The sequence below is a fragment of the Nannobrachium achirus genome (assembly GCF_963921795.1).
Source record: "Nannobrachium achirus genome assembly, chromosome: 24".
Taxonomy (NCBI): Eukaryota; Metazoa; Chordata; class Actinopteri; order Myctophiformes; family Myctophidae; genus Nannobrachium; species Nannobrachium achirus.
Genome location: NC_137831.1, coordinates 26,395,642 through 26,423,608, shown reverse-complemented (window position 1 = coordinate 26,423,608; position 27,967 = coordinate 26,395,642). Strand labels below are relative to the sequence as shown.

The window sequence follows — 27,967 nt, the reverse complement described above, 5'->3', positions numbered from 1 at the left end:
AATCTATTCTAGAGTCCGCACTAACAGCCTTTCACGGGCAGCACATGGGCAGTTAGCGATATGTTTAACTTGAGCGTCTTGAGAGTGTCTGCCCTGAGACTGGGAGGTCGGCGTTCGATTCCTCGGCCGGGTCATATCAAAGACTGAAAAATGGTACGCAGTCAGGCCACTGAGGCCAGGACTACTACCTCTGAGGGCCCCTGGGCACTGAAGCTCCAAGGGCCCCCCTCTGCGTACGCGCTACAGGGCTCCAGACTAACCGCTTTCAATATTTAAAAAAGTAACTTAACGATATCAGCAGCCAGTGAACACACTTAAGACAATAACAGTCTGAAGTAAGAAACAGTGGCAGTGTGGCCACTGACAATGAAACAAAAATAACAAGGTAAGTACTACTATGGTCAAAACAAGACATATCCTTCCCCGAAAAAATGACAAAATACCATTTGTGACCACCAAATTGGGGGTCTTGGGGGCATAATTTAATTCATTTAATTTGGATTAGATAACAACTAAATGGCTGGGGGTTTTCTTTCTTCTTTTTTTTTTCTCTCTCGACATTTTTTTTTCTTTTTTCTGGAGGGCCCCCTGGTGCCAAGGGCCCCTGGGCACGTGCAGAAAGTGCCAATATTGTATGCACAGCGTAGCCTCCTTCCCTGCTTGTCCGTGTCCGTGTAGACGTGTAGGTCTACACATTTTTACGGTCTATGGGTTTGCCGCTCTGACATCATGATCTTATGTGACTGTGATGTCAGGGGAACCACTCTACCAGAATGGGTTTGCTGCTCTGACATCCCGCTCTGGATCACTGTGATGTCACACTAACAGAATACCTTTTATGCCCATATATGGAGTTCCCTGATGTCATCAATATTAATGATGCCCTGTTAGAGAGATCCCTGTGATGCCAGGGGGAACAAATCCCTTTTATGCCCATATATGGCGACATGGAGTTCCCTTTGATGCCAGGGGAACAATTAATCCCTTAGTTTTATGCCCATCCATATGGAGATCCCTGATGTCCACATCCCTGATGTCCACATCACTGTGGGACGACCTCGCCTCTCCTGCTTTGAAAACCGCATGTGTTCTCGTCATCAATCAAACTTTATTCGTCACATACATTTAAAAAAAAGCAAATTTCTAAAAAAGCAGTAGCCTATGGGCTAAATAGCCGGCGCGGCTATTCACTATGGGCTTGGGCTACTTCTTCAAACATTCTAATTCATGGAATTTCTTTGATTTTAACATTTCAAAATGTATGTATGAAACAATTTTGGAAAAACATAAAATTTGTCTCTAATATATAATATACCTATCGTTTAAATATAATAATTAAAAACAAAACGTATGGGAAATATATATTTAAGGGATATATATTTACTTCGTGATCCATAATAACAATGCGTCCGCGACCGACAGATGGGGTCCCAAGTAACCTATGGTCCCAACCATAGAGTATATGGGTCCCAACCTATGGACCCAACCCACTGTTTGGGAACCAGTACCCTCCAACCGGAAGTGACGCAACTTTCGACAGCCAGCAGCCAGACAGGAAGTGTGCTCTCGCAGCATCAGCATCATCATCATCATCAGCAGCATCATTCAGAGCACAGAGAGCAGACACCCACCGGCGGCCCGCATCCACCCCTTCCATCCTTCCATCCTAACGGCCCAAAGAAACCAGCGCAGTTTAACGCTTAAAAACAAATGAACACGTAAGACAATTTTACTTTAACACTAAAGCAAACAGGCACGACATGAACGCCTGCCACGGCGTCGCGTTTTGAGCTGAAAAAAGGCAGCCTCATGTCATGTTTAGCATTGTTGTAGCTTCACACCACGGCAAGCCTTGTCGTGGTGGCTGGTGGGAGAGGCTGGCTTAGCTAGCATGCTATCGCATTTAGCATTTTTTTTAGTGCTTTGTTAATACCACTGTTTCTCGACGTCGGGTGCGGGGGGACCAATAGGTGCCCAGGGGGGCCTAATGGACCCCCTTTATGGGTTTATTATGACTCTGACAGGTAGAGGGTACACATGGAACACAAATGTATTTAATGTCCATGTCCCATTTGTAGCCTCTGAGTTAGATTGATACAGAGGATTTTGCAGTGTAAAGATTGGTGGTCCTGCAGGTCCCAGAGATTAAATATGGTGTCAAACTGTGGGGGTCCTTGAAATAAATAAAAGCGGGTTGGAAATCATTGAACTAAATCTATACTGGAGGCTCAATCTGCACTGTAAGATCCTTGCTCAGTGCTTATTTAACTCTTGACGGTGTACAAATGGAACCAATGTTCCATTTTGTACACAAGATGTTACAGACCCCAAAGGGTGTCCATCTGGACCCTTCCGGGAGGCTGGACGTTGAGACCAGTGTTGTTTTTGACAGCAAAATTTGATTTAGTTTTAGTCATAGTCTTTTGAATAAAATGTAATTTAGTTTTAGTCATAATTTAGTCACCTGAAAAGTTTTAGTCTTTCTTAGTCAAATTTTAGTCGACTAAATATCATAAGATTTTAGGCGATTAAATCTACAGTTGATTTAGTCGACTAAAATGTATTTTGACAGGCCTTGATGGCTTGATGGCATCATAATGACTGATTTTACACTTGGCTGTGTGCTGAAAATAGCAGATCTACAAGCTCACAACGCGTCGACGCGTTGTGAGCTTGTAGATCGGCTACAACACCTGAGAGCAACCAAACATGAAATGACTCTCTTCTCCACTAGTCCCTCCCTACCGTTTTAGTCTAATTGTCAATATATTTTGTCTTAGTTTTAGTCATCACAGCTTTTTATTTAGTTTTCGTCAGTGAAAAAAACGCTGTCGACAAACATTTTTCGTCATAGTTTTAGTCGACGAAATCAACACTGGTTGAGACAACCACTGAATTACTATAAGAATAATAACGTAATGATGTCATCCGGAATCAGACATGATAATGTATAACGTGATGATGTCATGATCCCCCATAATGACATCAATCAATCAATCAATCAATGCCTGATTATTGGCATTGGTCTTTTGCCTGCTAATGATAGTGGTGATGTCATTCTGATCAATGCATTTTTGGGTTGTTTATGCATGCATGGTAAATGAGTGCATGCATGGTAAAATGCTAGTAATGCTATGAAGCATTACTAGCTATGATGTTTAAAAGAGCTTTAGTGGTGAATCCGACTAAATTATTTTGTAGATTATTAAAATGTAATAATTCAAGTCCATTCATTTATATATGAAAAATATTCTCAATTATTCAGCTGGTCTTTTCACAAGCCTTCAGTCATTATTGTTGTGCCTTTGTTTTCCATCTCAAGTGCCGAAATGAGTGCCGAAATGAGTGCTGCCGTGCCAAACCACCGAAGAACCAAGCCTGGTGGTAAGTCTGCCTGTCAGTTGAGCGCCCATCAATGTATAAACTTCTGGTAACGCAGAGTTTTTGCCTTCCAAATAGCTCTGGAGTGTGAACAGATATGCTGTTGGGGTTTATTTAACCCATTTAGGTCTGGAATTATTTTATACTTTAGCTATTGAAAAATAGCAGATCTACAAGCTCGCAGCACAGCACTCGGTGCTTGTAGATGTGCTATTTTTGAAAAATCTTGGAATGTATTGCAAATCTTATATACAGTAAACAGTATGTATATATATTTTTTTAAACGAACATTTGTAACTCAAATATTTGCTTCTGGGGGGTCCCTGGAACGACATATTTTGAGATTGTGGTCCACGGCCAAATTCATGTAATTTTGGGGGTCCTTGACATGAAAAGGTTTGAGAACCACTGATTTAGAAGAAAGATTTAGAAGACATTTATAGAATCGGGTCAAAAATATTCAAAGACTTTATGTGAACTAGTTTGTTTGTGTTTATTCATTGTAATTATCTCGCTCTGCTTGTTCGTCCGCTGCCGCACCGCATTTGTCGCGGTCAGCGAGCACCGCCCCCATATGTGTCCGACGTTAGCTCCCTCCCCTCCGGCTAAAATCCAGCCTTCAACCGCCCAACACCGGTAATTCACCGGCATAGCGATTTTCATCAATTCAACAAATAAGCATAAACTAACTACTTGACTGACATTTGATTGGTAATATATATTTTATCTACTCAGATTTAGAAATAAAAGACATTTTCATGTAAGGTCACTTCCTGGTTTTCTTGATGTGTGCAAGGGGAGACGGGTCGGTGGACAGACAGACAATACAGTACTGTACAGTACAGTACAGTAGAGGCGCTATGTGACGTCATCACCCATATTAGCCCGATTTACCCTTTTTTATGACATGTCTTTAAGTTGATGCAGCTTTAATGAAGTGTAACTTTAAAGATCACTTGCCCTGAACACAGGCCTTTCGTGTTGATATTCACCTTATTCACACGGTCGCCATGGGCGTGGCCAGGTTACCCAGTGTAACTGGGTGACTTTGGGCTTGTTTCTAAAGTGTAGTTGCTTTATATGGGCTTGATTCCTAATGGTTTCCATTGTATTTGTCCCCGCACTCCCCAGACCCGCATCTGAAAATATCATGTGCCAGGGACGTCCATACAAGATTTGTGTTAAAATGTTTAAAACGTATTCAACATCTTTTGAAAATAGCAGATCTACAAGCCCTCAATGTCTTGTGAAACATTGTGAGCTTGTATATGTGCTATTTCCCAAACAAGCCCATGCAAAGTGGAAAAAACATAAACTAGTCGCTTCTTTTTGGCTTGTTGTCATCATAGACCTGGCCACTTGTTTCTCTTGCAAAAGTCTGGCAACACTGCAGATTACCTGCATTACACCCGCAGCCTATTAGGGAGGAAGTGAATGGATATTGAGTGAAGCAGCAGGAAAGGGCAATGGTGCCACCCTGGAGACAGGCCAGGAAATAAGGTGAATATACGCTCGACAATCCGCGGTGGATTGGAATCCCTAGACCAGAGGTCCTCAACAGGGGGTCCGGGACCCCTAGGGGGTCCCCAGAGTTACTACAGGGGGTCCTCCAAATCTTTGTGTGAAAGAAACTGTTTTCTACTTTTTTCTATTAACCATTTGAACCCTAGTGTCCGTATTCTAAGAACTGTAGCCCAAAATAGCAGATCTACAAGCTCACAACGCCTCGCAGATCGGCTATTTTCGGCAAAGAGCTTTCGTGTAGAGGGGAAAAAGAGCAATTTGAGCAAATTGATATGAATCCAAAATACACGGATGATTGTGCAGTCAAAAGATGAAACTATATGGAATCTATGAAGAGGTTGTGGCGGTCCCTGCTTCATCTCTCTCTCAACTAAGGGGTCCTTGGCCTGAAAATGTTGAAGACCCTGCCCTAGTGGCGGGCTGGTACTTGCTTAGACATGTTGCTTAGACAGACAGACGGACAGAGATGAGATGGCATACTTACTGTTGACGGTAATCATTGTGAGCTCTTGGCTCTGCTCCGGGAGGCTGTTGCTGATGATAGCAGCTCTACTTCGTCGGGGGCGGAAACCTCATATGTCCAAAACTTTGACTTTTTCAGTGTTCAAATTCTAAAATGGCAAAAGTATCAGATCTGCCACTTTTGATGCTTTTTTGTGACGCTGTATTGTGATAAAGTAGATTAATCTATGAAAGAAAAGAAAAAAACACAAAAAAAATCAAATTCAGAGAATTTGGAGATCAGAGGTTTTCTGTCCCGACAGCAACGATTTCCTTCCAAGCCCGGGTGCATCTCGCCAAGTCACCAGCCGGTGCTTATTTAATCCTCCTCTCGTTACAGGATTTAAGGCTGTGGCTCCGTCTAACGGAGTTAATACAGGGCCGACGTCCCAGATCCCCGGGCTGTCCCAGAGCGCCGACGACAAAGCCCCCGCCGAGAGGACTGGCGGGCGGCGCGTTGGCATCTTCGCGACGGACTCCGAATACGTCAAGCTCGCCAAAGCAGGAGGGCAGAAAGGTACCGATCCTAACGCCGCCTTCTAAATCCTAAATCCTGTGAGGTTTTATGAAAGGTTTACATTTTGAAAGGTATACATGCATAAAGGCTTTCCAGGTCTAAATGGGTTAAGGGCATTTATGGGACATTTGTAACAGTGACTACCTGGGGATCAAAACTATTTTGGTTCTTGGTCCGTCTATTAGGCCATCCTCCGGACCCATCACAATGCAAATTAAATCATTTAGAAATCCTTAGACAGGAGAAAAACTAGGATTTGATATTTCAGTTTTGATAATAAAAAACTTGCATTTGGAATACCTATTATTATAAATAGAGTATATAAATAATACTTATTACTACATATTTATTAGGGTAAATTATTTGGTGTGATTTAGTTTTCAGAGAAAAAACCCCCCACAATATTCACACATGACCTCACAAGGTGTTTCAATGCACTACACGCTCCTACATACAGCTATTTTCAGCCACAGTTTGCCAAAGAAGACTCTGGTACAGTTCATGTGGTCATGTGTGCGGAGTGCATTCCTTGGCTGATTTTGTGTGCCAATGTGTGCCACCGTAGGCCTGCTGTGCCATGATGTGGTGGATGATGACTGCGAGACACCCAAGAAAGCCTACAACCCCCCAGAGTGGTTTGGTGGGCCTGAATCCAAGAGGTAAGACATCCCTACCACCTCCCAGAGTGGTTTGGTGGGCCTGAATCCAACAATCCAGGTGAGGGGTCCACTCTAGATGAGGTGGGACGTAGGGCTGTCACGATTAAGACATTTTACAAGACGATTAATTGTCACTCAAATAATTGCGATTAACAATTTAATTGTGTTTCTGTCGTTGACAATTACATTCCTGTTTGGCTTGTAGGCTCTGAAGTTGCACATGGCACATATGACACATAACCCAAATATAGAAATGACTTACATATTTGACAACTTTATAGTTGAAAAAGAACATTGATCGCGTATTTGCTTTTTTCACAGAGATTCACGTGTGTTTTTTATAAATATTGTGCTTGCGACTAAATAGTAACTACATTCTAACGTCCTTTTCTTCCATTTCCTGGAAAGTAATGGTTTTGGACTTGGTTTCCACCCAACAGTGACAATATAATATATCAATTTATAATATTAATCATAAAAGTGTAATTGGTTGATTAACTTCTGTGATTTAATTGAGCGTGATGGATGGAGAGATGGGTTGTACAGTGTTACGGTCATTTACAACTTTTGTGAGGGTGTCACCGGTTCCTGACAGCCTGCCAACTGGTGACAAAATGGGGTGTGAAGATGTCCTGATATGTAGCGCCGCCTGTCTTAACGAGACTAGCCTGAACCAATCAAACCAACTAGAAGTGTTAGCACCTCCCTGGGCGAGGAGAGGAATATCTCCACTGCATCAAGCTACCACACACACACACACACACACACACACACACACACACACACACACACACACACACACACACACACATACATTCTTTAATCTAGAGAATGGAAAACAGCTGGCTCTTCATCAGACTGGTCTGATGAAGAGCCGGTAGGCTCGAAGCGTTACCACAAGTAAATCTTTAACTTTGGGAGCAGCAAATTGGTGTGCGGACTCTTTTATTTCTGACCTATTCCTCAAATTCTACCATATACTTGTGGTCTACATTATGATCCGTACAAATATAGTAATGCAAGTAGACAGACACACACAAACACACACATCACATGCATAGAGTGACAAGTGACAATTATTTCTTAGCGATTATTCTATTGATTATGCTTGTGTTTTTTATTAATCGACTAATTGAGAGGCACATTTTGGGGGTGGGGAGAGAATCTTATGTTTTCCCTTTTTTTACTAAACAAATCAATATTTTATACCTTGTACAACGGTACAACCCAAAAAACAGCCGTTCTACATGCCCTCAAAGCGCCAACGCTTTGTGAGCTTGCGGATCGGCAGTTTTAGCTACTCTTGGAAACATTCGCCTGTAAACGACATGCCCCAGGAAAGGGGGCCGCCATGTTGACGGAGGTCAGTGTCTCTCGCCCTGTGTGACCGTTGACTCTTGTTACCCCGCAGTGCAAGTAAAGTGACGTCCCCCAACGGCCACGCAAAGGCAGCGGCCAGGCAGCCTCTCGCTGCGCCGTTCGGCACCGATAACGGTTCGGACTGGATTGATGGCGATCAGGTGAATAATGATGGACCTGTAGGCCCAGTCCATGCTCGTGTCCTGCCATGGTGTCCCGTGCCAAAAGTGTCAAAGAATAGCGGTGGTGGGAAAAGTGCTCACATTTTTAGTATCAATACTGCAATATAGAAAGTACAATCCGGTATTCAAAAATTAAATGTACTTGAGTAAAAGTACAAATGATTGGTATCAAAATGTACTTATAGTACTACAAGTAGAAAGTTCTCATCATGCAGAATGTCCCATTTCAGAAGTTTTCAAACATGTACTGTAAATGTATTAAAATCTTCTGAAAATCGCCGATCTGCAAGCTTGGCTATTTTCAAATGGCCGAAATATGTATTTTGTCTGATGTGGTTAATGAGTAAATGTACTTAATTAGTTACTTTACATCACTGGAGAATAGCCGACCTGCAAACCGGCGGCACATTCTCGGCGCGAGACACCATGGTGCGACGACATATGAATTGGGCTTATACCGTAAATCGCAGCTTCCATCACGTCGACATTGTGTCGATTAGTTTTTTCATAAATTCATTTTTAATCATTTTGCCATCTTTTCACCTTTTTAAAACATTCTTTATATATTTTTCTAAATTCCTGTCATCCGTTTTTTCCCCCTCCATCCATCACCTGAGTTCAATCCATTGCGTGAGTTTCATTTATTTTCATTTGATTGTGTTTTTTGTGCATCTTTAAGTTAAAGGGAAAACACTCAGAAGCATGATTGTGTCCATGCATGCATAACCACAGCGCTACACTGTTTGTGTTCCTGTTATTCAGTTCTTCATCATGGTTATAGGTATGGTTATAATGGTCGCTATAGAAACGATACTATTAACGATGCAATTTCTGTCTGTTTCGGCCTACATTTACCACAATGCATTTCATGACAAGCATTGACCTGGCACACTGTCTTACAGTATACGTAGCTGCCATTATATCAACCTGAAAACATCTTAAGAAAATGTGTAAGTCACAAAAATTACACAGTTGTTTGCAGCACAAAATCTCATAATTCTACTGAAAATATGTTATAATAAACAGAAATAGCAATTATGGCGATTATAAAATGCTCTTATCAGGTTATATCCTATGTTTGATAGGACCATTTGTGTTACCATTATGTTTGATAGGATCAGATCAGCTTGGCAAATGTTCCCCCCCAGAATATGGATGTTGGAGTTCAAGTGGTCAAAGGGGCTGGGCAGGATTTGAAGGAGCTCTTCGTCACTTAACAATGGTTTCATACATAGAATTAGACATCAACAAATATGATTTGTCAGCTTCCATTTTATTCATGTTCACTGTTTTGTTTCATCATTTCCATTTTCACTTGTTTTCACTGTATGTACTGTTTGAATTATCTCTCCTGTTTGGTGATAAAACTGGTACTGTATCCCGATCTGAGAATGTATTTGGCTTGGGTCCCCCTGGAACCCCCTCAGGGACCCCCTGGAACCCCCTCAGGGGCCTCCGTGGGTCCCTGGATCCCACTTTGAGAACCAGTGCATTGAAGGGATCGTTAACCCACAAAATTATTATCATATCGTTAACAATAAGATTATTGCCAAGGCCTCCCATTTACTTCTAATAATTAAATATTTGAATATTGGACTAGGAATAAGACAAAAAAGGGGCACGGTGGTGCAGTGGTTAGCACTTCGCCTCACAGTTTGAAGGTCCCAGGACCTTCGATTCCCGCCGGGGGAAGCTGTGGGCGCTGGGGGCGTGTTCCTCCACCCGCGTCATCAGCACCCACACCCTAGGTGGGGTTGGCGATGGGGCCTCTCTGTGGTGAGTTTGCATGTTCTCCCCGTGTCTCCTTGGGCATAGGCCCTCACACAAAAACATGCAGTAGTCCTGGTTTCTATACTACCCCTAGCCAGCCGGGTGCTCCCCAATGTCCCCTGGCGCGGCAGGGGGAGAGCGGAAACCAGGACTACAGGTTAGGTAGTCACCGGGTGAGAAAAATGGGTTGCAAAAATCGTGGGATAAAAAACATAAAAAAAATATAAAAAAAAGGGAATGAGACAAAAAATTCAATAAATCCATGAATTCAAGGCTTCATGGGGTGAGTAATTGATAGGAGAATAAAGGCATTTTGTGGGAGAACTATCCATTTAAATAATCATTCATTGAGGCACATGGCAGCAGAGCACAATGGCCCGCTGTAAGCTCATGAATGTCATGTCATGTTGTGGCCCGCAGGTGTTGTCTCCCAACAGCGTTTCCAGTGGGATTGAATCTCTGACCATAGCTGAGGCCAACAAGTACAAAAGGACGTGAGTACTGTATGTGTGGTGTTTGTCTGTTAACTCAGTCGGTGCCATATTTAAAGTGGGACCTCTTATATTGCCGTTTCGCCAACAAAGGGTTAAAAAAATAGTGTGCACGCTGGTGCACACATTTGTGCACAGATCATGCACTATGCATGTGCATGCTTTTCACAGCTTTCAAACAAAAAAATCCGCTTGGAAATCCGTTCAGGCATTCAGGAGAAGGCAGAAAGATGTGGTTGGTATGGGGGTTAAACATGCAATTTCGCGATCGCGATCAGTACACTGTTGGAGGTCCAAAAAAATTTTTTTCCAATTTTTTTTTTTTTAATTATTTATTTAAAAAAGACGTCTGGCAGGGAGGTCCATAGTTAAAAAGACGTTTTTATTATAGAAACCAGTGTTGTTTTTGGCGGGCATTTTAGATTTAGTCTTAGTCATAGTCTTTTTGACGAAATGCTTCTTAGTTTTAGTCAGATTTTAGTCATTTATATCCCTGATAGTTTTAGTCTAGTTTTAGTCGACTAAAACTCAAAAGGTTTTAGTCAAGTTTTAGTCGACGAACCCACACAAAGGTTTTAGTCCAGTTTTAGTCAATCGTTTTAGTCAAAATGAAAAATGGGTCTTTAAATAAATAAATGAAACAGTCAATAAGGCAGTGGTTCTAAACCTTTTCTGGCTGCGACCCCAAAATAATCATATTTTAACTGGGGACCCCCACCCTGACGAGCACTAGGAGATGAGGCACAACATTTTGTATAACACGGTTCTATTGTGAAAATAGCAGATCTACATGCTCACAACCCCTCACGTTGCGAGGCATTGTGAGCATGTAGATCAGCTATTTTCACAATTTCAGCCTCTAATATTTGACAATTTGACCTTTGTCAATTTAATTTGTCATTTCAGAGGTTAAAAAAGTCCTTATGTTGTCACTTTAGACATGTACATAAACCCTCAATACACTCTATGTTGTTTTGTTTAAGTTGAGTGAGAAAACAATGTTGCACATTAAGTTAATCATTTGGGGACCCCCCAAAATCATTTTGGGACCTCTCTGGGGTCTCGACTCACAGATTGACAAACGCTGAGTCCTGTTGTGCCCAGAGGCGTCAATTGGGTATGGCAAGCTATGGCGGCTGCCATACCTTAGCTACAGGGGGAAATAATAAAATGTATTGTAATCGTGCCTGTTGCTAAGGTATGGCAACATGACTGGTGTCACACCAGTCATGTTGCCATACCTTAGCTTTTTCTCAACTGACGCCACTGGTTGTGCCCGGCTGCAGTGAGTACTGTGCTGTGTCGAACACACACACAGCATATTAGTAAACGATTGAGTAGAGGACTTCTTAAAAAGTTTTAGATTAAGACAATTTGCTTGCATTGCGATGCAGCCGCGTGCCGTTCTGAATCTGCATCGATGCTGTGACGTTACATAATTGTTACTTTTAGCCTACGTTTGTTGTTGTTTTTCCTCCTCAAGGAACGTGGCTAAATCGTTAGCATGCTTGCGCTTTAGCCCCGTTCCTTTAGCCTTGGAGGAGACTGGAGAGGAATAAAATAATTACAGTCAGGCAGTTTTCAAAGCAGAGAATCTACCAATCATGCGGTTTACAACAGCTTGTGCCGGCGCTACTTTCTATCAACGGCTGCGTTGCCTCTCCACTCCAGTCACTGCTATGCCTGCTTGCTTTCTATGCATGGGAACAGAGGCTAGATGCGCTGCGGTCTGGGGACAGCTGGAGTTAGAGCAGAGTGAGCAGACTGCTCAGTCTTTGATCCAAAATATGACGGAACGGACGGCAGAAAATGGTCATGCATTTTGACTTCGTCCACACACTAACATTTTCGTTTAGTCTCGTCTAGTCAACGAAAACACACATTCGTCTCGTCATATTTTCGTCACCAGACTAGAGATTTTAGCTCGTTAACGTTACGTCATAAACGTGAAAAAAAGGGGCGTCAACAAAGTCATTTTCGTTATCGTCTCGTCAACAAAAACAACACTGATAGAAACGTCTTTTTTGGCAGGGAGATTGTTAAGTTGATTTGTCTGTATGACAGCCCGGTGGGACACACTGCCCATTAGCCTACCGCTCACACGAATGGTGTGCTTGGTGTGTGTGTGTACACCGGTTATTACTATAACGTTGCTGTCGGGCAGAAACCTCTTATCTCCATATTTTAAAGCCTTACTTGATCATAACACAGCGTCACACAAAAGCATCAACAGTAGCAGATTCACAAGCTCGGAACGCAGTGCCTCAGGGCATGCCTGGCCAACATGGTTCTGTGAACCATACATCATATCCCCCAAAATTATACACATGATTTACGCTTTTGATTGAGTGTTGCATGGCATATAACAATTTTATTTGTATAGCACCATAGAATATAGATCAGGTGGCATATATGTCCCGTTCGTGGGGGAATGATCTCCATTGTAAGCCTATGCATTTTGCCCTAAACTAGCTTATATAGTTTGACGACACTATCCAATCCAAGCTGTTATTTTTTATTCCCAATACGTGGTTTCATAAGAAGGAGAGCTTTGTGTAACTACTCTGATAGATCTACTCTGTCAGAAAACTTCTGCTTTCCGCATGTCGAATTTGTTGACGGAGGAGAGGTTATATTGATTGATTGATGATGCCTTATCTGTCTGTCTGTCGTGGAGTCGTTGAATATCAGTTAATACATTTGATGGAAGAGCGATCGTAATACGGAACTAATCTGACATGACCTCAACAGGTTGGAGCGGACGTGCCATAGTTACACAAAGCACTCATTCTTATTAAAAACTACTTGAAATACTATAATAATATTTCCACCAGTGTTGTGCACGCGGTGGCCATTTTGTGGTTACTTCACCAGAACGATTGATGAAGTAAGAGCCAAAATGGCCACTGCGTGAACACACTTGCCTGTTTAGACAAGAGTGTATGGCTGCAGGCCTGGAGACACCTCCCTCAGCAGATCTTTCTTGTCAGATCTTTCGTCTCAGTACGGAAGTACTCAGAACGGAAGTACTAACGGCAAGTCTACAGGGTCAACAAAGGCGGAGCCGCTCGAGTGTCCACGACATTGCAAGCGGCGCGAAGGCCAGCGGACCTTGGTCCTGCTCTTCGCCCCCGAGCGCCGCAGGCGCGAGTGGCCGCGAAGAGCGGGCCAGGCGCGAGTTACGAAGCCGTGGTGAATGCAATCGTTATATTTATGCCCAGGCCGTAAGGCCTGGGCAAGCCCACGATAAACATCAGCATTGATGGCTGAATGGATAGCGTCGCCGACTTGCGTGCCAGAGATCACTAGATCGAATCTCACCGTTGCCCCACTGCACACGTCCCCGAAGCACTAGGGGGCAGTAGAGTCAAGTAATTAGGTACTTCCGTACTGAGACGAAAGATCTGACAAGAAAGATCTGCAGAGGGAGGTGTCTCCAGGCCTGCAGCCATACCCATCTCTGTTTAGAGAGTAACTGTGATTATGTGTTTTGTTCCCTTGGCGAAGGTCCTATGACAAGAAGGCTCCTCCAGTCAGCATGTCCAAGCTGCTGAGCTTCGGCTACATCGAGGATGAGAATAAGTCGCCCAATGATGACGACGCCTCAAGTACGACTCATAGATTCATATATACGTATATCAGGGTTTCCTGCAGCACTTTACAGGCCAGGCGCCCCGCCTGGCCAGAAAACCCCCCCGCCCCCCCAAGGGTATAAAAAAAAAAAAAAAAAAAATTTTTTTTTTTCAATTTTTTTTTTTTCCCAAAAAAACTTTTTGGACCTCCAACAATGTACTAGGCATGATCGCGATCGCGAAATTGCATGTTTAACCCCCATACCAACCCTATCTTTCCAACATGGCAGCCATGTTTGTTTACATTTGAAGAAAACATAAGGGCTGGTATCTCCTGAACGGATTTCCAAGCGAATTTTTTTGTTTGAAAGCTGTGAAAAGCGTGTACATGCATAGTGCATCATCTGTGCACGAATTCGTACACCAGCGTGCACACTATTTTTTTAACCCTTTGGTGGCGAACCGGCAATATAAGTTATTCAATGTTGAATAAATGTGGATGATAGCATGTAGTTGTGTTTTCCGTCATCATGGGCACATTCATGTGTTTTTTATAGGGCAAAAATAAGAATTAATATTAAAAATTAAGTGAATTAATTACTCGAATTAATTAATTAATTATCAAAAATTTTCGGCGCACGCGCTTCGCGCGTGCGCCATGAGATCCCCCCTGGTCAAGACTTTTTCCTGCAGGAAACCCTGTATATATACTGTATATTTAACCTTTCACTCATCTGACCACTTCACGTGTTAACCCATTAAGACCAGGAACGCATTTGTGTGACGTTTGGCTATTCAAAAATAGCAGATCTACAAGCTCATAGCGCGGCACCGAGTTCCGCGCTATGAGCTTGTAGACAACATTTGTGAAAATCTTTGAATATATAATCTTTTAAAGCTACATTTTTTAACTAAAATCTCTGCTTCTGGGCGGTCCCTGGAGCTAAATATTTTGAGATGGGGGTCTGCGGTCAAATACATATAATTCTAGGGGTCCTTGACATTAAAAACTTTGAGCACCACAGATAAAGAAACATACGTTTTTCCAGAAAACCATTAGGATTTAGAAGACATTTTAGCCTTATTTTCTATCAATTACACTCACCATGCAGCCTTGAATTCATAGAGATAGCATTTCTGAACCAATAATTTGATGCCTGGTGGAGTCTCCTATACCGACCGATGACCCATCATCAAAGTTATGCGACAAAAACAAATCTCCATGAATTCTGTGCTTCATGGGGTGTGTCATTGATTGATGAAAATTAAGTAATTTTTGGTCTGAACTACTCATGGAAGTGGTCAGATGGGTTGGCCCACGTGTGCTTTCAGAGCATGTCTATTTTAATGATCAATCCATCGATTGTGTTCCGGGGGCTAGCTTGGATCAATGGAGATAACTTAGAATACTGACAGGCACTAATCGCTAAGGAAATGGGCGATAGTTGCAGAACCACAACGCGGTTTAGTTTGCATCTTTCCCTTGGACCGCGTTGTAGCTCTTCGTTCTGTAATCACAATAAGCCACTGAAGGGTTTTGGTTTCGCAACCAACAGACATGAAGAGGAAAATAAGGTTAAAATTGTGGGAGAACGTGGCCGCTAATCACTGGTAGCCATGTTACATTTCCTTTGTTTTTGCCTCTGGGGGACAGGGGTGTCGCACCAAATTCTGGGCCCTGGGTACAAGGATTCACTGCGGGCCCCCCCATGAATGTTCTTCATAGGGGAGGGGGTTTAACCCATTTAGACTTATTACGCATTATTTTGTGCTTTAACTATTGAACAATAGCAGATATACAAGCTCACAGCGTGTGTACTGTAGATCTGCTATTTTTGAGATTTTTTTTTTTTTTTGTTCAGTGGAGCTCAAACTTTTTCATGTGAAGGACCCCCAAAATGATATGTATTTGGCCACGGATCCCCATCTCAAAATATTTAGTTCCAAGGACCCCCCAGAATCAAAATTTGATTAACAAATGTTAGCTTAAAAAATACACACAGTATATTCAAAGATTTGCACACATTTTCACGACTTTTCAAAAATAGCAGATGTACAAGCTCGCAGTGCCGCATTGTGAGCTTGTATATCTGCTATTTTTCAATAGCTAAAGTATAAAATAATTAAGGCTCCTCCACCTTGGGCCCGAGTAACTCAGTTACAAAAAAAAAAAAAAAAAAACAATAATACAAGTAAGGAACTCAGTATGGTTCCTATCATCAATCAATCAATACAGCCTCTCTTAATACAAGTAAGCATATCGGGTGTTGTTCAGAAGCGGGGCAGTCACCGCTGCCCTTTGGGTGGGGATGGAATTGATAGCAGTGCCATTAGCCAGTATTGGCTTTAGGGTTGTTCGATTAATCGATTTTTAATCGTAACCCGGTTTTTTTCCTTTGGAAGATTTAAAAAAATGGAAATCGTAAAATCGATTTTCACTTTAATTAGGGAAATTCTTACTCATTGGAGCCTTGCACGCGCAAAAAGTACACAGCCCCGTCCTCCTAAAGCAGGACGACAAGGTCCGACACCAAATTAATACTACTTTCTATCTGATGTGTAATTTCTTTGATGCCCGTTTAGCGCACGTCAGACTGAGCAGAGTTCACCAGCGCACTGCGCTCACTCGCGATGGTTCAAGCAGCAAACAGAACAAAACGCTGCTGAGCTGGTAAACTTACTTACTTGTTGTAGTTTGAAAGAAGCTTATTAATTCTGTGTTACCCACCTACTGACTGTAGTCTACTCCTAGTCCTACTGTCCCTGTCACTGTGTTAATTTTGCGTCGGGAAGCGAAGCGCTTCGCCTCCGTTTACAATCAGTCAACATCTCCGTGCATGAGTGGTGCAGGGCAGGGGCGTAGCCAGGAATTACATTTTGGTAGGCGAAATGCCTACCAAAATGCCTCACCAGCCTCCAAGAGCTGGCTTGTTTTGGCTGTTTTGTCACTCACTATTGATAATGAAACACTAAGGACGCTAAGTTGTATGTGATTGTTGCACAACTAAAGTTATTATTATTAATACCCTTATTGTTTTATTGCATTTTGCTATTTGGCTATATAAAAAAAATCAAAAAATGAAAAAATAATGAAAAAAAAAACATTTCCTTGCATTTTTTAAATGAAAACAAAATAGTTGAAACAATGTATTATTCTTTTAACAAAAAATCGAAATCGAAATCGAAAATCGGGATTTCAGAGAAAATAATCGAGATTTTATTTTTTGGCCATATCGAACAACCCTAATTGGCTTATTGATTCCTGATTAACTTTCCATGTGGAAAGAGAGTCAGCCTACACGTTTTAAACTTAAAAAAAAAATATATATATATATGAATCCGTGTAGAAACGGTAGGAAATTAATACACACTTTTTCTTCTCTCTGGTCCTTGGCCTGAAACATGTCGAAGATTCCTGCTCTAAACGATTCTGGTTCTCCATGCCCAACCCTCTGTTTGAGTAATGCCATATTTATGTATATCGTCGTTGTTGGGTGGAAACCTTGTCTGTCCAAAACCGTTTGTTTTGTATTTATCATTTTTAAAATGATTTAAACTAGTGAAACAGCCGATCTACAAGCACACAACGCCTCGAACCGCGAGGCGTTGTGTGCTTGTAGATCGGCTGTTTTCACTACCTCTGTGCGACGGTCTTGTATGATGAAGCAGGGCTTTACTTTGAGAAAAAACATTTTGAAACTTGGAGATACAAGGTTTCTGCCCGACAGTGCTATAAATCACCCCTTTTCTCTGCATAGTAGAGATATCAAAATGATAGATAACAATAAGACCAGTTCTTTCTGAGGCGTGTTTTTTTTTAACCTAACTATGTGTTTGTTTTGTCATGCAGGCGTGACCACTGAACAGACGGGCACCGAAGCCACGGAGGATGTGGATGACCTGGAGTAGTGTGTGTGTGTGTGTGGACGCCTGTGGGGCTCGCATCTCCTGGAATGGGGGTGGAGGGGGGGGGTGGGCACACGTCACAAATCCACAAACACACACGCGCACATAAACACACACACAAACACACACCTTGCTCTGGCCCTGCTTTGGGCTCACTCTCATGTCACTGACCGCTATTTATTATTATTTTTTATTATTTCTTCTGTTTCTATGTTTATGCGACGGTACTCGCCTCTCTCTGTTTATTTTTAAATTTTTTTAATATTTTTCCTTTTAGCTATTTTAAAGAAATCCTCATGTTTTTTTTTTTTGTTGGGTACATTATTCGTTTCGAATTGATATTTATTCAGTGTTCTGTGTCCGTGTTCTCGATTGGAAAGATGGACAGATTAGCAGGGCCAACCGGGGATTAATTAACACCTTCACGTTGGGTTTCCAAACACCACCAACACACTTCTGCTCTCAAATCGTTGCCTTTTTTTTGGTTGTTTACAACCTCAACCTAGTTGGACGTTCTTGTCCGACACAACTGAAACATTGCCATAAGTTGCCCGGGTCGGTGTTAAAATTCCCACCCTGATCGTATGATGATCGAGGAGTTAGTAGACCGTGGACAACGTGTTAGTGCTAATAATGACGTGTGATTAACAGTGAAATGTGAAATGTTTCTATTTAGGTTTTATTTTTTTGTGAGGTTTCAAGGCCATTTAGTGGAGTTTGTGTCGGAAGCTGTGGGGTTGAATTATCATAATTAATCAAAGACTGCAAACCTCTGAGTAGAGCGCATCCCAGAGGCCACAGTGTCTGCCTCTGTTGTTGCGTTTATACGAAAGCACTGGTCCTCGACGTCGGGTTTCGGGGACCAAGCAGCGGTCCGAATCGTCTGTTAACGGGTCCAAATGGGTAGGCAGATCCTTTGCTCATTCCGTCTCTCCTTTATCAGTGACCAGTGGCTCAGTCTGTGATTCAGGTCGAATACAGGGCAGGCGGGCCGGTCACACCAAAGACACCACAAGTTTAAAGAAGTGTTACAGACCCGTAAGGGACCATTTGGACCCCTGGTGGTCCCTGTACCCCAACGTTGAGGACAGACGGATTAAATCGATAGTCTGGCAGGGAGATTGATGTGTTTTAAGTTATTTCTGCAAAGGCATACATGTTCCTGATGTTTCGACAGAATTTTGTTTACGAGTTCTTGGTGCGAGAGATTAAAGGAAAAGCAATTCTGTTGGGTGGAATTTTAATGAGCGGTCATGTTCCTGTGTTCATATTTGGCACATAGAAACAAGAAAGGATTGATAGTCTTCCAGTGTGTTTTCTCGGGTAGAATTCCAGGTCAGTCGGCGTCCTTTGAATGCGATGACGGAATTAATCTTGGTTATTCGATATCTTTAGCATGGTATCTGGGTCTGTCTGTACACTCAAGAGTTATGGGGTCCTTGAAATTACAACGTTTGTGGGAAAAACTGATTTAGGGGATGCACTACTCACAGGGGACTCCCTCTTCAGCGACAGCCATCTCAGAAAACCACTTGCACGCTGGATAATGAAACGAAAAGTTGAGGAAATTCAGGCTGAGTGTCAGGCTATGACTTTGTAGAAGAAGAACTCAAATCTGGTGCAGCAATAGGAAGTCGGAGTGGACAATGCCATCTCTTACAGAATAACCAACAAAGGTCTTATCTTTCTTTTAGTATTATTATTATAATTTTATTTAACCTTTTACCAAACTTTGCCAACCATTCAGTGTCTTTTCTTGTCATTGAGTTTCATGGCATCAACGAGTCACATCAAGTGATGTTCTATTATCTTGAGTAACATTACACACACACACACACCTTAAAAACAGATATGTGTCAATGGTGTGTGTGTATTTGGGACAACATGCTTTTTGCGTTACTTTTAAAACCCAGTTACATGTTGCTGGCACCAAATGCTGCAAGCTCAAATTCTACACAATATGTGTCCCCAATTGGGGGAAAAAAGGCGGTTCCCTGCAAAGGCTTCAAAACGCAATACATACACAATTAAAAATAATTACAGAAAACATTTATCACAAAATGTGGTCATTAACTCTTAACTCCCCCCACCCCCCTCTATACAACATTCTGATAACGCATACTGCCATAACATATGTTGTCAACCAAAATGTGAGCGACGCACGTGGATGAGTTTACAATGACACGTCGTTTTTTTAAAGAGTGCGGGGAGGGGGAACGGCGGCGAATGTATCGCCGCCCTCTCCGATAGTGTTAGCTTTTCGAAAGTAAGGTGCTACATTAAGGAGTAGGTATAGGTTTAAATGTTCATGCTATTTTTCACTCGGAAGCAGCGTTCATTTCCTTCTTTTTCTCCACAGTGTAATCGGTGGCATTTGTGTTTTATGATGGCCTTTCTACAATTTCACACAAAGCGTCACTACAGTACACAGAGTTTCACACTAATCAAAACAGACTGGACGTAAAGGACCACTTCACCTCTGGGACAACCTGATCTTATTTTATTGTTGTTTGGGACACGATCAACACAATCCTTAGTTATTTTTTTGTGTTCAATCTGTGTTTTTAGATATTTTAGTATTTCAGCATGCAACAACTGGTCATATGATGCATTTTGTTGAAATACTAAAATATCTAAAAACACAGATTGAACACAAAAAAAAAAAAAAATGGTTTCACCTCTGGTTGTCCGAGAGGTGAAGTGGTCCTTTAAGGGTGAAGCTGTGTATTCTGATGGACCTGGTTGACACCCTAGTGTTTTCAGGGTATGGCCACTAGGGGGCACCAGGGTACCAATTGGAATGGAGAGGGGGGAAAGGAAAACAAGAATAATGTGAAAGTAGCCGATTTACAAGCTTACAAGGCATAGCACTGCGTGCCTTGTAAGCTTATAGATCGGCTTTTTTTTCACTATTTTAGTTTCTTTATTACAGCTGTTTAGCAATGGGGGGCCGTGGCCAGAGATTATGGCTTTTATTTGGGGGGGTCCTTAGCATGGAAAGGTTGGAGGACCCCTGCCCTAAGGAACCAGAGGTACCTCGGAACCACGGCTCTATATTCCAGTTTAGAACACAAATGTCACACACCCCACAGTGTGAAGTGGTTGAAGAATGTAGCTTGTACACAGTTCAATATGGTTCTCTCTTGAGTGGCCACATGTAACACTACTAAATGTAATAGCCTGTTTTGTTTCAGTTTTTCTTTTCTTTTCTTGAGTGCATTAAAATTAAACGCACTCAAAAGTCTTGAGTAGATTATCATTGAAATAAATGGGCATGTGCATGTACTTGTGGTGGTCTGTTATTTTCACTACACGTGTTCCACTGATTATCTTAATGGAGTGCACAATGCACATGGTTAAGAGTCCGTACCGTTCTATTTAAGACTGTATTTGAATCAGTGTATGCTATGATTTAGTTTTGGTGCGTGCTCAAGGACGAGAGGCATGGCATCAAGAACATAATTGTCATTTCCGTCCAAGGCTGCTGCTTGCAAAATGTGAAATTAAATTATATCTGCAAAATATTGATTTAATAGACTAAATGAATGCAGGCATTTTACAGTACTGTAGCTTATACATTAGACCTATAGTGGCTCTCATTTGCAAGTTTTTGAAAGATTACTTTAAGAGATAAATGTAAGATTAACTAGAACTGCACTCTGTCAAGGTGCCAACACACAAGTAGGCCATGTATGGCCTACTTGTGTGCGCCAGCAGAGCGCAACACCACTGGTGATGCCAGTGACATTACCACTGGCATCACCAGGAATGCTGGTCCCTCATTGGCTGTTTAATGATGACTTTGCCAGAAAAGCTGGTCCCTGATTGGGCTACGGACTTAAACACAGCTACCTACCTATACACAGCCGAACGCAGTACTTGCGTGCTCTGCTGGCACAAGTAACTAGAAAGGTGCAATTATGGGAAATTGCAACTGTGGTTGCACTGACGTGAGTCACAAGGAATCCATTGGGAACAAAGCCACACAGGACAGAGGGAGAGGGAATGAATCAACTATGCTATACTACTGAGAGCAGGTTCAACAACCACCAGGTGCATTGGTGTGCCAAGGCCAACAGACCTCAGGTGCAAGCACATCATACTGTACTCTCCATTTGTGTGTGTTTAATAGAAAGTTCCCTATTTTTGAATTCTGTCTTGTATTTATATTACATATTATGATGTCACTCCTGTCTTGTAAACCTTTTGAGTGATGTTATCCAGGTTGGACAAAATAATGTCCTATCAGAGGTCAGAAAAAGATCAACAATTTATCAGTGGTGTAAAGTAACTAAGTACTTTTACTTAAGTACTGTACTTAAGTACAGTTTTGAGGTGTTTGTTCTTTACTTTAGTATTTCCAAATTCCAATATTTGTACTTCTACTCCACTACATCTGGGATCCAAATGTTGTACTTTTACTCCGCTACATTTATTTGAAAACTATAGTTACTAGTTACTTTACAGATATAAATTATAATATGTTAAAACATACATAAACCACTTTGGCCCTATTTTATACCTTGGCTATTTGAAAATAGCCGATCTACAAGCTAAAAGTACAAAAGTATTGGCATCAAAATGTACTTAAAGTACTAAAAGTAAAAGTAAAAAATGTTTGAAAATAGCAGATGTACAAGTTCACAACCATGTCGCATTGTGGCGCGTTGTGAGCTTGTAGATCTGCTATTTTCAAACATTATGTTATGGAATAGTGTTTTATTTGTCACTCAAAGTTATTGAGGTGTTTATAATTTTAGTTGACCGTGTACCAGTGAACTGTACTGTCATGAAAATCAGAAACTGTAGCCTACCTTTTCCTTACTAATAGTCTTCAATCAATCAATCACTCAATCAATCAATACAGTAATAGCCAACATTTTATTTCATTAGGCAATTACAGTATTTAGGGGCTACCCATAGGCTATGCTCTGGTGTCCATCAATAAAGCAGCCAATGAGGAAGAAGTCTCCATCATCACTATTAAAGTGTATCGTCTCATTATCACCATTTAGAGTATTTACATTGTGTTGCTCTGATGTCACCCAAGCTGCAGCCAATGGGCGCGCGGTCTCCAGAAAGGCAGGCAGCTCCTGCAGAAAGCATGCACGCACACACATACCAGACTGGACCTGCTGCTTGCAAGCAATCCGTGCAGCCTGCAAGGCAAAAGCATTGCAACTGCATCCCATTCTCAACGCCTTTCTGCTAAAACGGACAGCTTTGCGTTGATTGCATCAACCACAACCAACCAATCCCCCCTGGAACAACGCAGCAGGTGCAACGAAGAGAGAGAGGGAGAGAATAAAAAAAAGAAACCCCCAGCGAAACCGCGGTGCACGATATGCGGCGATCGACTTGACTGATCGCCGATCGATTTCGGAATATCGATTTCGGAGGGGCATGGACGATATACAGGGATTAATCCGTAGCCGCATGGTGACGTCACGCCCTTGATCAGTATAGTGGGTGGGTGCAGCCAAGACGTCAGGTCAGCTGGGGGGGTTTGACGGGTGAATCCTAAATAAGAAGAGCGGAATAAACACTAGAATACAAAATAAATACAATATATTGCACGGGAGCGCGCCGGGACGCGTGCGTGCGTGAGCCAAATATCGCTTGTCGTCGCGGTTGAGTGGCTGAATGACTGAAGGCTTGGTGGTCGCGCGGAAAGGTCCCCGGTGTGACACATATTATTAAGATGTAGTTGCCACGGAGATCATCATCACAGACACAAGAGGATGGAGGGGATTTAACCTCTGGACCGCAACAGCAGCATCCATCCAGCTGTGGCCTCGTTTACAACACACAACATCTGGATCTGGGGCTTATAGGTGAGTTACTGTACCATCTCTCTCTCTCTCTCTCTCTCTCTCTCTCTCTCTCTCTCTCTCTCTCAATTTGAATTCTATTAAATTCGGTTCAATTCAAAGGAGCTTTTAGCCTATATTATTTGGCATGGGAAAAAAACACATACGTTTACATTATGACTATTAGACCAGTGGTTTTCAACCAGTGGTCCTTGAGGGGGTTCCAGCCAGGTGGTCCCCAGCTAAAAGATGGAGGGAGTTGGTAACCAAATGGACCCTTATAGAATATAGATAGATCTTTAACTCTTGAGAGTGTAAAATGAAACCAAATGGACCCTTATATCATTTGGTTTCATTTTACACTGTCTCAAGAGTTAAACATCTGCCATTAAAGGAAGTCAGAAATCGAGCTAATCAAAACTGAGAAATGATGTACAATCTCTCTCTGTGTGTGTGTGTGTCTGTGTCTCTCCCCTCTCTCTCTCCCCGCAACAGCTGGACACACAGTTACGCGTTTTATATCAAACGGTTGCAGATGTTGAGAGCCAGGGGCAGGCAGCGTTTATTTTATATTTTTTTATTACATCTTTTTTTTTAACTGTATAGCTGTCCCACTCCCATCCCTGTCCCCTCCTCGCTCCATTGCAAGTGTCTCTCAGTGTCTGTGTAGGCTACAGTGGTTTTCAACCCTTTCCAGTATCTATTCCACATTTGAGTCATATGGACCACCATTAATGACATTTAGCCTCTCAGACCCCAAGCTGGTAGTGCTAGAATATTTTGTTGTATTGATGTTGGTGCCATAAGAGAGATTACAGGCAAACGTTGATCGAACTGAACAATTCTTCTACATTCTCTAATTGTGCAGAATTCTTGTAAATTGAGTAATGCAGATGTTTAACAATAATTTAACTCTTGAGAGCGTAAAATTACGCTCTCAAGAGTTAGAGACCTAATCAGGGTCCATTTGGTTGCCAACTCTCCATCATTTAGCTTGGGACCACCCGGAACCCCCTCAAGGACCACTGGTGGTCCCCGGACCACTGGTTGAGAGCCACTAGTGTGTGTAGTAGACTGGAGATGGATGGTGTGCTGCTGCTGGGCCCTATTGCTCCGTTGACCTCGTCCTTGTCGTAAAAAGGGATGATTGATGCGCGTCGCTGACACACGGAGGGACGACACAACAAAGTGCCACCTGATATGCCGGCAAAATGGACGTGACAGAGAGACACAGACACCCTGCTATAGGCCTATATAAAGCCCCTATAGCAGCAGGCAGGCAGCAGCAGCACCTATAGTGCACGTTTGCAGGTAGAGTAGCTCTGCTATTGTTGTCACAAAATAGCCTCTAGAATGAGATTTGCATTTGCCTCTATCACACCTAATCGTGTGTGAGAGAGAGAGAGAGAGCGAGAGTGCATAGGGTTGTTGTTCCCAAAGTGCGGTCCGGGGACCCCCAGCGGTCCGTGAGAGGGGGGTTCCATATAGGGCAAGAACGATTGGTAATTATAGGAACCAAATGGACCCTTAACCTTTCTGTAACTCTGGGGGTGTACAAATGGAACCAATTGGACGCTAACCATCTGCTAAACACCTAATTGTAGCTGAGAGAGAGGGAGAGAGAGAGATACTTTGCAATGCATAGGGCTTTGGTTCCCCAGTGGTCCATGAGAGGGGGTTCCAGGGGGTCCCTTGCAAAAATGATTGATAATTATAGGAGCCAAATGGACCTTTAAACTTCTGTAACTCTGGTGGTTTCCAAATGGAACCAACCAAATGGACCCTTACCCTTCTGCAACTCTGGGGGTGTACACATGTAACCGAATGGAACTGTGTCCGTGAGGGTCCATTTGGTTCCATATGTGTAGTGTGTACATCCCCAGAGTTAAATGAACACTCAGGATCTTACTGTAGTGGTCCACGCAGTACGCACCTATAGGAGGGTTAGGAAAACATGCGTCATGCACCCGTCAAATGGTACCTAGATACTGTATGGATGTGTGTGTGTGTAGGTTTGACAGGTATCCTTCCAGACCATCCAGATGTCACATTCCTCTTTGTTTTTTACACTGCTGGGCTAGTCACATATGTTTTGATTGACCACAGGCAACCTTAAATGGTGCTTTAAGTGATATTCTTTAATTAATGGTTGAAATACTTTTTAAGGGAGCACGGTGGCACAGTCGGTAGCGCTGTTGCCTCACAACTACTGGTTTGAATCCCAATGTGTATTCTCTCCTCCGCGTCATCCATGGCCATACCCTACAGTAGGTGGAGTTGGCAGAAGGGCCTTTCTATGTGGAGTTTGCATGTTCTCCCCGTGTCCCAGAGGGTAGGTAGGTACCCTCACAAAAAACATGCTGTAATCTTGGATCTCTATACTGCCTTCCTCTGGTCAGCCTGATGGAGGGGAAAGGAACTGGTTGGAATAACATGTTCCTTCCACTCGCTATGTCCAACCGAGGGAAACGCCCCCTCTGTCAGGAGTTAAGAAGCGGTTTGGACTCCTCATGCATTGAGGGAAGCATGCGATCAGTCCGTTGCTCTCCCCAGCTGGCAGAGGGAGTGTACTTAGCGCCCAGGATTGCATTAGACAATTGACAAAAATGGGTTAGAAAAATTGTGCGATAAAAAATTAAATACGTGTTAAATAGCTGTATATTCTGATAGTGATCAGGATGATGTCACCAAGAATGCTGCTCCTTATTGGCTAAGGGCCCTGCCTTTGTACTGACGGTAATTTTTTTAGGAGAATAAACTTGACCCATAAAGATTTGGTATGACATACTGGTCTCGCCTTTCAGCGAGCTCACAATTAGAGAAAATCAAAGATGAGTGTTAAAATGTTTTCATTAAAAATGTAATGATTTTGATTTCAGTGGGTGGGGGCATGGGTACAAGTGGCTAAATATGTCTTTCTAGACACAATAAGGCCATTCCCAAGATGCACCACAATCTTCCATGGGCTGATGGCAGATGTATGGGGGCTAATAGTTACTGTACATAGTAATAAAGAAATCGCTGGCTTATTGTGTATAAAAATATATATAAATAGCCAGATAAACGCATACCCCTACCCACTGTAATCAAAATAGTAAAAAATGCCTAAAATGATAGAAAGCAGTAAATGAAAACATCTAATTACAATCTATTCTAAAATATGAACCCATGTTGTAAAAAAGCAAAGTTGTCCTTTAAAGAGAAAATGCTAAATGCATTGCAATCCAGGTCGGGAAAAAACTAGAAAGGTGCAATTCTGGGAAATTGCAAGTTGGTTGCACTGATGAGAGTCATGAGGAATCAATAGGGAACTGAATTCCGTCTATTTAGTATATATCACCGTTGTCGGGTGAAAACCTTGTATGTCCAAAACCGTTGGTTTTGCATTTATCATTTTAAAAATGATTTAAACAAGTGAAAACAGCCGATCTACAGGCACACAACGCCTCGCACCGCGAGGCGTTGTTTGCTTGTAGATCGTCTGTTTTCACTACTTTTGTGCGACGGCCTTGTATGATGAAGCAGGGCTTTACTTTGCGAAAGAACGTACACATTTGAAACTTGGAGATACAAGGTTTCCACCCGACAACGACGATATATTGACAAGTGTGTGAACCATGACAAGTGTTTGAAGCATGACCAAAAGCTTCCCTTTTCTGTTGTGCAGTTTTACAACCCGGATTACTCAAAAGGTTTATAAAACACAGGTCCACTTTCTACTGTCTGGGGTGTTCACAAAAGCCCTAGTAGACAATCTAGACATTAAACCAAGTAAGACCCAAGTAAGACATGTTTGAAAGTGAAATATCCCTTTAAGCAACTAGCTAAGTAGCTGTTAGTAGCCATGTTGTTTCATTGGGTAAGTAGTAGTACTTTAGTCATACTCAGGGGGAAATTAAATATAGCATACGTTATAGAAGCTTTTATCTTCATTACCTGGCATCCTAGTTGATTTGAAGCACTGTCTACAATGTTCTCTTTAGTCTTCTTACAGTATGTGACAATTTACGCTGTCATTTTGTTTATGGCATTCTATTCTGATATTGCACTGGTAAATCGCTCTGGATAAGACCATCGGCTAACTGTAAAACAATTGCAAGATTTTTATATCAGTGGTTCTCAAAGTGCCCCCCCAAATGATCGACTTTTGATTCAGCTCAAGCCCAAGCCGTAATATAAATGGTATGACAGAATTTATTTCCCAGAGGAATCCACTGGGAAACTGTTTTTTTTTTCTTTTTTTCAAAAAGTATACAAGAGAAAAGTACAAGCAATAATAACTGCGTAAAGCTGAA

The 27,967-nt window shown here is 42.2% G+C and overlaps 1 protein-coding gene across 1 annotated transcript; it reads left to right on the top strand.

The window, feature by feature from the left end:
- Positions 1-3,341: 3,341 nt before the first annotated feature.
- On the top strand, positions 3,342-17,865 carry cUnh7orf57 (chromosome Un C7orf57 homolog; the record flags this gene model as incomplete). Its single annotated transcript, XM_080720443.1, has 7 exons — positions 3,342-3,384; positions 5,747-5,923; positions 6,489-6,582; positions 7,994-8,102; positions 10,314-10,387; positions 13,892-13,992; positions 17,807-17,865. The coding sequence occupies 7 exons, from the start codon at positions 3,342-3,344 to the stop codon at positions 17,863-17,865; spliced, it is 657 nt and encodes a 218-aa protein (XP_080576569.1).
- Positions 17,866-27,967: the final 10,102 nt, after the last annotated feature.